The following is a 14,936-nucleotide window of genomic DNA, read 5'->3' as shown; positions in this document are numbered from 1 at the left end:
CACAATTATCATGTTTTTAATTTTATAAACTAAAACTATGAAATTTTATCTTAGAAAGGTTAAAAAAAAGTTTAAATATCGTTTCATTTTTATTAAAAACACCCCTTAATTGTCAAATTATTGTCAAATAAAAAACACTAAAAGACAAAATAGCGGTCAAACTTCGTAAATCAGATATAATATCTGATTTACGTCCCACAAATCAGATAAAAATATTTTTTGCGTGTCCACAATTATCATGGTTTTATTTTTAAACCTATAACCATGAAATTTGGTCCTAAAAAGGTAAAAAAAAAACAGTTTAAATAACATCTTCTTTTTATTAAAAATACTTCAAAAAAATAAAAAATAATAATAATTAAAGGCTGGATAGCCCCCGGGGGGCGATCCGTGGGTAGATCCACGCAAAACGATGTTGTACCCTAAAGAGAGGCATGTGTGACCCACCAAAAATGATTTTTTATATTATTTTTTGGTCAAAAATAAAGGGATCGCCCCCCATGGTCATGGATCACCCTCAGCAGTGATTCGTGTGTATATTTTTGCAATTTTGATGAAAAATGGTTTATTTCGTGAATATATCGGGTATATTTTGGTCATTTTGGTGATTTTCCCTTTTAAATATAAAAATTCTAAAATATAATTAAGAGGTTGTTTGTTTACCTTTTAATAGTTCCATTAAGAGACAAACTCTGAATTGCTAAGAGATGAATCTTGTTTGACAAAAAAAAGTTTGTTTCTTCAGGGTTTTAAAACCCTCTGAATAAATTTGTATATTGGGTCTTCTTAAACATTCAACGCCTAATTTCATTGTAAGCAATTACCAAACAATTATATTTCATTGTGCAGTATACCATGAGAGCCTCTTAATCATTTTGCACCAAATTATTCTGCAACTGCCAAACAGCCCCCAAGACAATTATTGAGTTCTAACATAATACTTATTATTATCCTTATAAAAAATATATTATTAATTCAAAAATAAATTATTTTGTTATTAAATTTAAATTAAATTATAATAAAAAAATTAAATAAAAAAAAAATACACATAAAACAAGAACTTTTAAATTGTTAATTTGATAATAACGTCGATATATAAATTTTATAATATATTCAAATTTATATTTTATTCAAAAACAAAAAATTTATTTATGGGGTGGGCTAAATGCACCCCTATGCATTGCTTAATGCACCCCTATCCATGAATTTCTTCCTCACACACATCAACATCAATACATGCTTTTTACATTCCCAATACTTGAATGACCTGATTCTGACATCAAAAGGGGTGCCATTAGCACTCCCCTTATTTATTTCTTAAAACCACATAGGCAAGTATTATAACATCTACTGAAACAGAATAAAACAAAATATTAAAATCGATATATATCTTGTTACATTACGTAAGTATCCCTAGTAAAAATAAATAAAAATAGTATCAAAAAATAAAAATAAATTAAAAAAAACTATTTAGTACAATCCGTTCAATATTAAAAGTTAATCAATCTCTATGGATTCCTTTTTGTTGTTGTTTGCAAGTCACTTTTCGTTCTTGGGCTGTAGCCATCTCTATCCATCTCTTTTCCGTCTTTGTTTTGTGCAGTCCTATATAAACGTAACAGTACCATAATTCTTGATATTCTCTTGAGTCAGTAAACAGGCCTGCTGCCCTTCTCTCTCCTTTCCTCTCTTTCTTGAGGGATCTTGTCTTCTACTTGAAAATATTCCAGAATTTTCTATAAGATTGTTAAAAGGGTTTACAGAGAGAAGTAAAAGCCCAAATTTTTATCATATGAAGATCTAACACTTTGTTTTTCTTCAGCTTTTTTGGTTGAGGAATATTTGATCAGAGGAAACATGTCTCAGGCTAACTGGGAAGCTGATAAAATGTATGCCCCTTTTCTAATCTTGATAAGTTTCAATTGTTTTTTTGTTAGATTTGTGTTGTGGGTATGTTTCATCTTTGTTGATTTTGCTCTTTTACTGAATCTTTTCTTGATCTTTACCAGTATTAGGTTGTTCTAGGGTTTGTGCGTCCATCCACCTTTCGCTTTACTTTGTATCAATTTGTGTCAATTAGTAAGTTGGATTTACTTGATAGATTCACTGTTGCCACATTTTCAAGAACTACAAATGGAAAAAGGAAATAATTTTCTAAGTAGGTCTTTTCATGTCTGATGTTTTTTTTTCTTTTTAAATTTCATCGTTTATTGTTTTCTGGGTGCACCTAACCTAGGGACAAACATCTAAATGTGGCTCCATTTAGTTTCTACGAACTCTTTTCAACTGGGTATTTGTTAATTTGGATTTTGTTGCCACCTTAAGCTTGATTAAGCCTCTATTTGCTTAACCTCCCAAACTTCAATCGCCTTTGAGGTTGTGGATGAGCGATTTCTCTCTTTAGTTTGGTTGGTATTTAGTAGAATTTGATTTCTGTTGCCTGTACTAAGATTGAATAAGCTTTTTCATGTGTAAAGATTCAAACTTTGCCTAGTTTTTTTGACTGATTTTGTCTTGGATTAACAGGTTAGATGTTTATATACATGATTACTTGGTAAAGAGGGATCTGAAAGCCTCTGCTCAGGCGTTTCAAGCCGAAGGAAAAGTCTCATCCGACCCTGTTGGTATGAATTTCTTTAAAAGCTTATGTGAAAATAAGAAATGGTTTTGTTGTTAGTTCATGTAGTTTTTGTCAAATTGTTTATAATTTTCGTTATAAAATCTAGCTATCGACGCCCCTGGTGGCTTTCTTTTTGAGTGGTGGTCGGTGTTTTGGGACATTTTTATAGCAAGGACTAATGAGAAGCACTCAGAAGTCGCAGCTTCCTATATTGAGGTCAGTTTGAGTTCTTCACTTTTCTCATTTAGTGATGTTGTATCCTTATGATACTGGTTGTGCACATTGTTTATGTCATGGACTAATTAATATACTTGTAAGGTTTTAGAACTTCATTATCTTGTGATTGGTTACGTCAATCGCCTCAATTGATTCACATATATTATTCAAGCTTATATCTTTATAGTTATGTAATTTATTTCCTATTTACTCACACTTTTGCACACGCTGGAGGTCTTCGCAGAAACAGCCGCTCTACCCTTTGGGATAGAGGACATGTCTGCGCACATCCCACCCCCTGACCCTACTTTCGAGTGGGATACACCAGGTCAGTTCTGTCTGGTTTGCTTATTCTTTTTCGCAACACTGGGTTTTCTTGGAAACAAACTTTCTGTCTCCTAGCACAGAAGTAAGGTCTGTGTACACCTTACCCCCCAAACCCTATCTCCTAATTTTGAGTGTGGTGTGCCGAGTTCGTTTGGCTTAGTTGTGCTTCTTATTCTTTTTTTTGCAAGCCAAGGGTTTTCTAAGAAACAGACTTTGGGCCTGTTTATTAGCAACTTAATAGGCTTAATGGGACTCGCAACTTATTCGGTTAACTATAAATGACTGTTTGGTAGTGGCTTATTCACTAACCTTTTAGGGGGGAGCTTTATGTAGAAAGCCAAGTTTCTTTTTTAAACCTGCCCCTTACAATTAAAAAACACGGTCCTTCCGTCTATACATCCATACACGACTTAATGGAAAGCCAACCAAGCAGCCCCTCTCTGTCTCTTGGGACAGAGGTAAGGTCTGTGTACATCTTACCCCCCAGACCATACCTCTGGGTGGGCGGGCTATTTGGATTATTTATGCTTATATTATGTTCTTTCCATCAAGGTTTTAAAAGACGGAATCAGGCCTTGTGGCGTTTCCCGTCAACGAGGCTAGGCTTTATGCCTCGAGGCGGTCTGAGGCGTAAGCATGAGGTGGAAATACGGATACCCCAAAATACATATATATACTACACATACACATTTGTATATGTTATATATACTACTAAACTACTAAGAGGCGTTGGTTCAGTGGTTCTTGACATAAAGAAAGAGTGAAACTGGCTGAGAAGGTTTGGAAAAATTGGTTGATTGGAGGAAGAGGAAGGGTCCAACCACACTTTTTGGTTGAGATGAGAAAGTACCAGCTTTTTGGGTATTAAAATTTTAAAAACACACATTGGAGGCCATTGTGCTTTGATTTTTAGTTTTTAAAATTACAAAAAGTACTAGTATCATAAAGAGAAGTACTACTAATGCCATAGCTTAAAAAAATTCAAAAAAAAACATTACCAAAGTATATGCCTCGATATTACCTCACACCTCACTGAACCAAGGCATAAGCCTCGTCCAGGGTCTAAGAGGCGTCGCGTCAGGTGTGATTTTGGGCCGCCTCACCTTGAGGCATAAGCCTCAAACGATTTTTAAAACCATGCTTTGCACAATTCCAGACGCAGTTAATCAAAGCGAGGGAGCAGCAACAACAGCAACCCCAACAAACGCCTCATCCACAACAACAGCAGCAGCAGCAGCATCAACAGATGCAGATGCAACAGCTGATGTTGCAACGTCAGGCACAACAACAGCAACAGCAACAACAACAGCAACACCAACAACAGCAACAACAACAGCAACAACAACAGCAACACCAACAGCAGCAGCAGCAGCAGCAGCAACAACAACAAGTGCAACATCAGCAGCAGCAGCAGCAGCAGCAGCAACAGAGGAGAGAAGGGGTCCACCTACTCAATGGAACTTCAAATGGGCTTGTTGGAAACGAGCCTCTTATGAGACAAAATCCCGGGACTGCAAACGCCATGGCTACAAAGATGTATGAGGAGAATTTGAAAGTACCACTTTCAAGGGATTCGTTAGATGATGCAGCTATGAAGGTATATCTTCATTAGCTCTTTCCATATATTAGATTAACTGCTTGCTATTGAGGTTAAACAGAGTAGCTTTTAATTTTACCTATATGAATTGTTGATATCGTCAACAAAAAAACGTGGTTTTGGCATAACGTTTTATGACAACATACTATGGAATTGGTGATTAGTCTGTTGACTGTTGAAATTTGTGTTCAAGCGAGTATCTTTCAGCTAAATTCATAAGATCTTGAACAATAAATGCGGTAATGGCACAAAACCATGCAACAACAGGCGACAATTAGAAAGATCGTGGTGTTCAATTTTTTTAAAAATCTATTTCAGTTTTTAATTGGCAAGTAGTCTGTTACAACAAAAGATTAAGTGTATGCATTTTCGTTAAAACGGTGGGAGTATTCAACATTTAATGCATGTTGACATTTGCTGAAACAGAGAAATATTGATTGTTGTCTGAAATATCTGATTTTGTTTTTCTTTCTTTTTTCTATTATTCAGCAAAGATATGGTGAGAATGTTGGCCAGCTTTTGGACACGAAACATGCATCAATTTTGAAATCAGCTGCATCTGGGCAACCTTCAGGGTAATGTTGTTTCTTTCAGTTAAAGGAGAAAACCATCCAAAAACACATATTTTGTAGCAAGTAAAACGCACTCTTTATGATTCATTATGGTTGATCGCTCATTTCTGGTTTCATGCATTTGTAAATGCTTCACATCCCATAAAATTGTAACATCTAATTTGGTAGATAGTTTAAGTTTATCTGATTGTTTTTCAAACATATAAAATGCTCTTCATATAGATGAGTAGAAGAATCTTGTGGGCCCTGGTTGGGGCATTCCTGATGGTTGCACATGCCCTTCTTACAGTAATTAAAGAATATTTAGTCTTACTTATAAACTATCGTAAATCCATCCCTTATAAACATTACGTTATGTTTCTTCGAAAGGGAACCCTATTATATTTCTATATATTGCGTCCACAATTTATGTTTTATATATTCAATAGAATTCCTAAGAAACTTCTTTTGGGTCTTGTGAAACCATCACTTCAGTTAAGATTTTCATTTCCTGTTTGACATCATTCAAGAGTAGGTGCTTCATGGTGACCTTTTTGACTGAAAATGTTCCAGCTGCATCCCATGAATTTAATAAATAAGTGAAGGAAAAAATGAATCTGTTACAAATAGACCCTTCGTTAATTATCAGATGCAAGTTCCAATTCTTAATTGATTTTTTTTTTCAAAAACAAGATGGAATAGCTTCACAGCATGTCTCTCATAATAAAACTTAGAATTCAGAACCAATTCTTTTTCAGTCAAGTGTTGCATGGTACATCTGGCAGCATGTCGCCTCAAGTTCAAGGACGGAACCAACAACTTCCAGGGTCTGCACCGGTGAGTAAAACTACCGAATTTAAAGGTCAAAATGTGCTAATTTTATGATGATCATTCTCCAAGTGTTTCTTTATTCTATATAAAAACACAGATTCCGAATGACACTTCGGTTCAGTCTTAAATCTTATATTTCCATCAATTACTGCTATCTTACATGTGATATGATCTCATTTTTGCACTAATCTATGTCGTACAGGAGATAAAGACGGAGATGAATCCAGTATTGAATCCCCGAGCTGCAGGCCCTGAAGGGTCATTGATTGGAATTCCTGGTAATATTGGTTTAATCCATTAGATTATGTCTTCAAAGCATCATTTCATTGATTTGATAGCCAACCACGATTTACCATTTGCTTAGGCCTTGTTTGGTGACACTTGTGTTTTCTGTTTTTATTTTCACTTTTTAAGATAAAGTGAAAACTGAACAGAAAACGGGGTATTGCAAACAACGATGTATTTTGACAACCAAAATCAATTTACTAACTTTTTAAAATGCCAATCATAAACTAAAACATAATTATGATGTTTTCAAGATTTACATAAAGACATGCATTGATGATTTGACTTTAATAAGATCGAACCTCAAGATCTAACAGAAGACTTTTTTTGTTCCAAAAAAAAAATCCTTGCCAAATGCATTTTGATTTTATTGTCAAACAAAAATCACAACTTGTTTGTGTACCAAATAACCAAGTTGCTTTTCGCAGGATCAAATCAAGGTGGTAATAACTTGACATTGAAAGGATGGCCTCTAACGGTAAGTTCATGAATGATTTGTTGCACTTTAATTAACTTGATAGCTCCCTATTGGAAAACACGATGATGTTTCAATATGGTACAACTCTCATCAATGCATTAAAGACTTGTACATACTGTATCTTTAATTGGCTTCTACAGGGTTTAGATCAACTGCGGCCTGGTTTACTACAGCAGCAGAAGTCGTATATGCAGGGTTCCCAACCCCTTCATCAGCTACAAATGCTCACACCACAGCATCAGCAACAGCTTCTGTTAGCACAGCACAACATGACATCACAATCGGCTAATGATGAAAGCAGAAGACTGAGAATGCTTCTTAATAATCGAAGCATAAGCATGGGTAAAGATGGTCTTTCTAATTCTGTGGGTGATGTGGTTCCAAATCTTGGATCATCTATGCCTGTTCTACCTCGTGGCGATCCAGATATGTTACTCAAGGTGCTTTTATTTCTTTTTACTTTTAGTTACCTTTCTTCTTAGGGTGCAACTATTTGAGATTGTATAATTTGTATCTGAGCCATTAAGTTATTGAATTGTGATTTTGGACAAAAAATGTCAAGGTCGATAGGCCTTTATTTCATTTAAATTTCTATAATTTGTCCAAAATAATTTGCTCCTGGGAGGAGGTCACAGGTTCAAGTCCTGTTAGAACCCATGGAGGGTTTGCCAGTATGTTAACTTTATGGCCCCAAATTATGCTTAGGTGCCACAAGCTGCCCTTGACACCCTTACATGTCAAAAAAATTTGCCGTTATGGTGAACTAGTTTTTTTTTGTGTGCCCTTTCTAGGCATGCAAATACGATAGTTCAGAAAGTGGATCATTCCATTTTTAACCGATTGGCTACTTTTGTTATATGGGCATGTAAGAATAAAGAATGAGACAGTCTTCTAAATGAATCAAGTGTGGCTTTTGTAGTTAAAAATGGCTCAACAGCTGCAGCAGCAGCAGCAGCAACAGCAACAACAGCAGAACGGTAACCAACAACAGCAACAACAGCATCTTCAGCATTCTCTTTCTGCTCCATTGATTCAAAATTCAAATCTCAATCTTCAGCAAGAAAAGATTTTGGGAACAAGCAGCGTAACCGGGGATGGAAGCATGTCAAACTCCTTTAGGGGAAACGATCAGGTCAGTTCATTCTGGCTTGTTGTCTGATATGATATGTTAATACATCTAATTCATACTAGAAGTGTACCTGTGCAATGCAGCATGATGTAAAATTTAATTGTTAACCGAAAATTGAAATTGTTTTTATTTTTTGTTTTTTTGTAATGAGTCGATTGCAAGAAGTGGTTTTTAAAAATCTCAATTATTCTGTTCTTCATTTGGTTTATTGACCTTATATTTGAGAAGAGTAATAGAGGTTTCCAGAAAGCCCTGTTCTTAACATTTAAAGAAGTGCAAAATAGAAGTATTTTGGAAATTGAAAGATGTTGTATGCATTAACAATTTATACTAAGGGGGCGTTTGGTTCTTTTTAGGGAATGTGTATGGCAACAGTGGGGAATGGAAATGAGAATGACTTTTCACGCCCCACCCCTTTCCCCACTTTGGTCAAGAATGAGTATTATAGAGTATACCAAACAGATTGTTTTCATTATCATTCCCAATCTCCACCCCCCTAATACCCCTAACCAACACCCCCTTAATGTTTTATAAATTGTATCCTTGGAAAAATAAAAGTTTTTAAGAACAATTAAATGATCTATAATATAGTATAGATATAGATAAGCAAGTCAAGATCAACAAGAATGGAAATTGCAAGTTTAAAGCATTTATCTGTGTGACATGGTTTCTAATGCATTCTAAGGCTTCGAAAAACCAGACTGGAAGAAAGAGAAAGCAGCCGGTGACATCTTCAGGACCTGCAAACAGTACCGGAACTGCAAACACTGCTGGTCCATCACCAAGTTCAGCACCTTCGACACCATCAACTCATACACCTGGAGATGTGATCTCAATGCCTGCTTTGCCACATAATGGCAGTTCTTCCAAGTCTTTGTTGATGTTTGGTGCCGATGGTCCCACCACTCTTACCTCTCCATCGAATCAATTGGTGAGTGTGAAGTAACGTTTAAAAGTGGTGAGATCACTAAGGTGAATTTTCTTTTTTAGTTCTTATCGGCAATACAATTTTGCAGTGGGATGATAACGACATTGTGCAGGCTGATATGGATCGATTTGTGGAGGACGGATCTCTTGATGATAATGTCGAGTCTTTTTTATCTCATGATGATACCGATCCAAGGGATACGGTTGGTCGTTGTATGGATGTAAGCAAAGGTGAGTCGCATGATGTACAGTTCCTGCTTGAAAGTTGTGGTGAATGTTGGCTTCCTTTTGCTATTATGTCATAGGCCCTAAATAAACGACTTTTTTGGTATTGCTGTATTTACTCCTCTATCCCCCTTTCTAGATACCTAACTTTTCGAACCATTCTACTTGACTTTGGTTTTCATTCCAAAAGAATCATCGTTCTTGCAAACTATGGTGTTGTTTTGACATTTTTGCAAGAACTACATTTAATTTGCAAGAAAAAGTTAACTATGACATTTTCAAAAAGGTAACTGCTAATCCAACTGTCTAAAACTTGCATACCGCAAATTGCTCTTAATTTGATGTTCTATAGGGGAATTGCATGAAATACAATGTACTTTGGTCCAATTCCTATTTTGACTGGTAACCTATTGATCTTGTAACATATGATGACGTGGATGCCAAGTTCATCGTCTACTTTGTCTTAATCTATTCATAAATGGTATCTGTGTCATCAAATGTCACACACGATCAGTAGGTTACTGGTCTGTACAAAATTGCAATTTTTTAAACTTCGTTACAATTGAGAAAACAAAAATTTGTTGCTACACTAAACCAAACTTTGTTGCATTTTGCTCAAAGATTTATCTCCTCAACCATGTCAAAGTCCATGAGTTTTGGTGCACTGCGATCACCACAAAGTGTGGTTGCCATTTTTTATCAGTTCGAGTTCTCATCTTTTTTTATCGAATATTAGAGTTCACATTTACGGAGGTCAATTCTGTTCGTGCTAGTGCAAGCAAGGTAGTCTGTTGCCACTTCTCATCTGATGGTAAACTTCTTGCGAGTGGTGGTCATGATAAAAAGGTAAAAGTACCAAGATGATTTTTTTGTAATATATACGCTGCACAATGAGTTCTAGAACAAAAAAGAGTTATGATTCGTGGGATGATGTTGTTTTGCAGGCCGTATTGTGGTACACGGATTCTTTAAAGCCAAAAAGCACTCTTGAAGAACACTCATCATTGATCACAGACGTGCGCTTCAGCCCAAGCATGCCACGCCTTGCAACGTCATCTTTTGATAAAACAGTCCGTATTTGGGACGCTGATAATGTTAGTTACCTTTCCCCTATTGCTCCAAAGTTTGCATTATTTTCTATCTAGTGCAACAAATAAATCTTTTTTTTTCTCAATCAATGTAATAAACTTACCTTTTGATGACGTGGATGCCAGCTTTATCATCCCATTCGTTGTAACCCTTTCATAAACATTTTGTAAACGGGTATTCACGTGATTACATGTTACAAGATCCATAGGTTACTGGTCAAAATGGGTACGAACTAAAAAAGTTTATGACTTCGTTATATAGACCGAGAAAAAGAATTATTCGGTACCCTAAATATGAGTTAAACTAAACTTTGTTGCATTTTACCCAATCAAAAAATGAACGTACTGCTGGAAATCTTACCTTTTGATTTCATGCTTGGATTTGTTTAAGATTTTATTTGGTCCATTGCTTGATTAGCATTTTGATGTTGAACTGCAGCCTGGGTTTTCACTACGCACATTTATCGGGCATTCTGCATCCGTGATGTCATTAGATTTCCACCCGAATAAAGATGACATCATCTGTTCGTGTGACGGGGATGGGGAGATAAGATATTGGAGCATAAATAATGGTAGTTGTGCACGTGTATTCAAGGTATATAACTTACAACCATCATATAATTTGTTCGTGATTTGCACATTGTGTGTTGGAAATTCGAATCTGTCTCCTTTGCCGACAAAAAATTATGAACACTCCATCCCGTAAATGCAACAAAGTAGTTTTTGGGGTTTACTTTTTGCACAATCCAGGGGTTCTTCAGGAAACAACCGTTCTACCTTCTGGAATAGAATGCATACATCCCACCCTCAGATCCCATCTCTGGGTGGGACACATTGGACCTTTTTGGTTTGGTTTAAATTAGTGTTTGGGGTTTCCACAACAATTTTCATTTGGGATGGTCAGCGAACAATGCATAATTTCAGTTTTGGCAAAGTATTGAGGTCGAAGTATCTATTTCCGTATTGATGCCATTGATTATGGTTTACATGATTTTTGTATTTTGTCATTATTAGGGCATCTCCAACCAAGGCACCAAAATACCAAATCCGGTGGGTTACTGTTCTTGCGATAAAAGTTCAGAAAACTGCATTTGACCCTTTTCTTATTTGCATCTTCATTTTATGCCTCTTTCATATTTTTTATCTGTCACATAATTTGTTGAATATTTAAAACAAAGATATAATATACTTGAGATCGTTACAAAGATCTCGTTAAGACCAATATTGAATATAATTTTATGTATAATTAAATATTGATATGTGTTTCTTGTTTTAATAATTAAAAAAGTAAACTATGTATAAACTTACGAAGTAAAGTAAACTACAAGATAAATTTGAAGTACAACTGAACTATAAAAATTACAACGAAACAAAATTACGACCAAATTAAAAAACGTAGCCAAACGAAACCGAATGATCCCCGGAGAACGTGAAGTGTTTGGGGAGGGTAAGTATACACATACTTTTCCTCTACCTCAAGGAGTAGAGTGACTGTTCTGGAGTCATGAAACTTCCCTTTGATTTCTTGATTCATCAACATAAAAAAGTTTTTTCATTTCTTCATCATTTCTTTTTTTTTTCTCCCATTAGGACTTTTGGGCTCATCATTTTTTTTCAGTAAATTCGTCTTCAGTTTCAAATTCATTGTTAAAACTTTAAATTATACAAAACAGCGAGTCTGATTTGGTCAAGGACTGGTCATGCTCAGGTCTGGGTCCAAAAAGACCGAGCTTTTAGTCTTGCATATAAATCTAAGAGTAAACTATGTTCTTCATTCCTGTGATTTGTTAAAGACTGCGACTTTCGTCCCTGCGACTTTCAAAAGATGTGCTTTTGAAATTGCGGTTTTCGTCCCTGTGGTGTGCAATTCATTTCTGTTTTCGTCCCTGAGGCTAACGCCTTCTGTGGTTTACCGTTAAGTATGAGAGACGAAAACAACAATGAGTTGTAAACCACAGTGACGAAAACAACAATGAATTGTAAATTAGGAAGACAAACCGTAATTTGAAAGCATTAGGATGAAAATAACAATCTTCAACGAACCACAGGGACGAAAATCGCAGTTTACTTTTAAATTTAATCTTGTATTCCTTTGATGGATCAGGGTGGGACGGCTCAAGTGAGATTCCAGCCACGTCATGGAAGGTACCTTGCAGCAGCTGCAGAGAACATCGTATCGATACTGGATGTGGAGACGCAAGCTTGTCGACATTCATTACAGGTCTTTTTCTATGTGTTTTTATCGTTAGGCATTTTTATATTCTTTTTACTGTATCTTTGTTTTGCAAGGTGGGGGTCTTTATATTCTTTTTACTGTATCTTTGTTTCGCAACCGGGGGTCTTTATTTTCTTTTTACTTATCTTTATACCTTCTGACAGGATTTCTCTTTTAAATCCTTAACCTTTTGACATGTTTGAGAATGCTACTGCATAATGGGAGAACTACTTCCATACACAAAGAATTGTCTAACAACCTGTTAGAGGAGGTCATTTAGCTAAATGATCTCTAGATCCTTGGTGTGGGTTGGTTTGGTTTATTATATTTATTTACAGTGTTGCTGATGATTTTGGGTGCAATGGTAGGGGCATACAAAACCGATTCATTCCGTTTGCTGGGATCCAAAAGGTGAGTATTTGGCGTCTGTTAGCGAAGACTCCGTCAGAGTTTGGTCCCTTATGTCCGGTAACGAAGGGGAGTGTATACATGACCTTAGCTGTAATGGAAACAAGTTCCATTCTTGCGTTTTTCATCCCAGTTATGCTTCGTTATTGGTCATCGGCTGTTACCAGGTTAGCTTTTGTTTTGTGTGTTAAGCAACTTACTTTGAAAACATTCAGGGGCTGTTTGTTTGGCTCTTAATGGTGACATTAAGAGCCAACCTCTTAATCGGTCAGAGGTTGAGGTTGTTTGGCAAAAAAAAAAAATGCCTCTTAATGGTTACAATCTCCCTCTTAACCATTTTGCATCTAGGGTACCACTAAACCATTCAGACATCTATTTTTCCAAGTTTACCCTTCCCACCCCTTCTTCCCAACCCCTCTATTCACGCACGTCGCCATCGTCGGTTGCCATCGCCGGTCGCCATCGCTATCGCCGGTCACCTCCACAGCTTCGCCGGTTGTCGCCGGTCACCTCGCCATCGAGTTGCAAACCCTATCGATCGAAAAAGGGGAGGAAAAAGGATCGAATAGCAAAAACCCTAACATCTCTGTTTTCTCCCCTGCTGTTTCTCCATCTCGATTGAGCCCTAACGGTGAAGGTAACACATCGCCGGTCTTCACAGCCCCTCCCCCACCCTCTCGTCGCCGGTCTTCACAGAGGGAACTTTGAGAGGAGATCGATTGAGGGAAATACCTGAATATGTGTGAGACAGAAGATGGAGACGACAGAGAGATGCGGAGATGGAGATACGATTGAGGGAAATACCACAGCGACGATGACCAAGCAACGACCAACGATGGAGAAGGAACGATGGAGATCGTGGAAGCAGACGTGGGAAGGCGATGGAAGATAGGGGTGGGAGGGCAAACTTGGAAAAGTTAAAATGGAATAATGGGTTTTTGTTAGAGAGGGTTAAAATGGTAATTTATTGTCATTCAGAGAACAGTTACCAAACAACATTATTTCATTCAGCACTTAACCATTTTGACCCTCTCAACCATTCTGACCTCTTAACTATTCTGCACTAAATCATTCAGCAACTGCCAAACAGCCCCTCATTTTAGATGTGACATCAAAATGCAACATTCATTGTTGGTATTAATGATTGAGGTATCACATCTGTGGTGCCAATGTTTTCAAAGGTGTGGCGTGTTAATTCCTGATAAGATATGTGGGGTGTGATTGTTTCAGTCTCTGGAGCTATGGAACATGTCGGAGAACAAGACAATGACCCTGTCGGCACACGATGGACTAATTGCAGGTTTGGCTTTGTCAACGGCTACGGGTTTGGTAGCGTCGGCTAGCCATGATAAGATCGTAAAACTTTGGAAGTGATGAGTTGAAAACTAGATTTGGTTTGTGAACTACTGGCTGTTTTCTGTATGTTCAACTTTTAATCTAATCTGGGTAACTGTTGTAGTTGTTGTTTCATGTCATCAATGGAAAAAAAAGCCCATCTTTGGTATCAGTTTGGAAATGCTTAAATGGATAAGGAAAGGTTTAATAGATTTTGTGTTATTAAGTTTGCTTAACATGTAAACTGAATAAAAGTGATATTTTAATGAAATCTTTCTTTTTTCCCCTTCAATTTTTTGTGTAAATTCAATGTTTTCCGTCCTTTTTTGTGTGCTTCTGATATGGTTGGGAATTCATGCTGTGCTCGTTCTTTGTCAATGGTTTACCGTTAAATACGAGGGATGAATACAACACTTGGTTGTTAGTGGTTTACCGAGTACAAGGTTAGTCCTCTGGTGGTTCCATTTTTGTGGTTTCTAGGGTAAAATGCAACTACGGAGTTCTTGATCAATAGTGTTTCTCGAATGGTGTTTCCAATACAAATGAATTAGTTGAAACGCTTGCCTTCTGACCTTAACTTGTTTATCACATTCAAGCAAGTTGTTTTGCTTTCAGTTCTTTTATGCACAGGGACCGTTTTCTGCTGGAATCCTTTTCTGCTCTTTCTAGGACAACATTTAAATGCTGATAGTTTTAGTTCCTCA

General features: G+C 36.6%; 1 protein-coding gene across 11 annotated transcripts; it reads left to right on the top strand.

The window, feature by feature from the left end:
• Positions 1-1,565: 1,565 nt before the first annotated feature.
• Positions 1,566-14,524, top strand: LOC112503000 (transcriptional corepressor LEUNIG-like). 11 transcript variants are annotated; one of them, XM_025107044.1, is made up of 19 exons: positions 1,566-1,889; positions 2,527-2,624; positions 2,727-2,836; positions 4,320-4,760; positions 5,250-5,335; positions 6,097-6,148; positions 6,345-6,420; positions 6,856-6,905; positions 7,046-7,345; positions 7,825-8,037; positions 8,720-8,965; positions 9,051-9,192; positions 9,923-10,032; positions 10,131-10,280; positions 10,714-10,869; positions 11,289-11,324; positions 12,379-12,495; positions 12,858-13,064; positions 14,128-14,524. In XM_025107044.1, the coding sequence occupies exons 1-19, from the start codon at positions 1,858-1,860 to the stop codon at positions 14,269-14,271; spliced, it is 2,766 nt and encodes a 921-aa protein (XP_024962812.1). In that variant the 5' UTR covers positions 1,566-1,857; the 3' UTR covers positions 14,272-14,524. The 11 variants fall into 11 exon arrangements, with proteins under 11 accessions (XP_024962812.1, XP_024962814.1, XP_024962810.1 ...); XM_025107046.1 differs by having other exon boundaries at positions 6,070-6,148; positions 8,735-8,965; positions 9,075-9,192; XM_025107042.1 differs by having other exon boundaries at positions 6,070-6,148; positions 8,735-8,965.
• The last annotated feature ends 412 nt before the right edge of the window (positions 14,525-14,936 follow it).

The sequence above is a fragment of the Cynara cardunculus genome, unplaced genomic scaffold (assembly GCF_001531365.2).
Source record: "Cynara cardunculus var. scolymus isolate 2C unplaced genomic scaffold, CcrdV1 Un_Scaffold_2353, whole genome shotgun sequence".
Lineage (NCBI taxonomy): Eukaryota > Viridiplantae > Streptophyta > Magnoliopsida > Asterales > Asteraceae > Cynara > Cynara cardunculus.
This window is presented reverse-complemented; position numbering and strand designations above follow the sequence as displayed.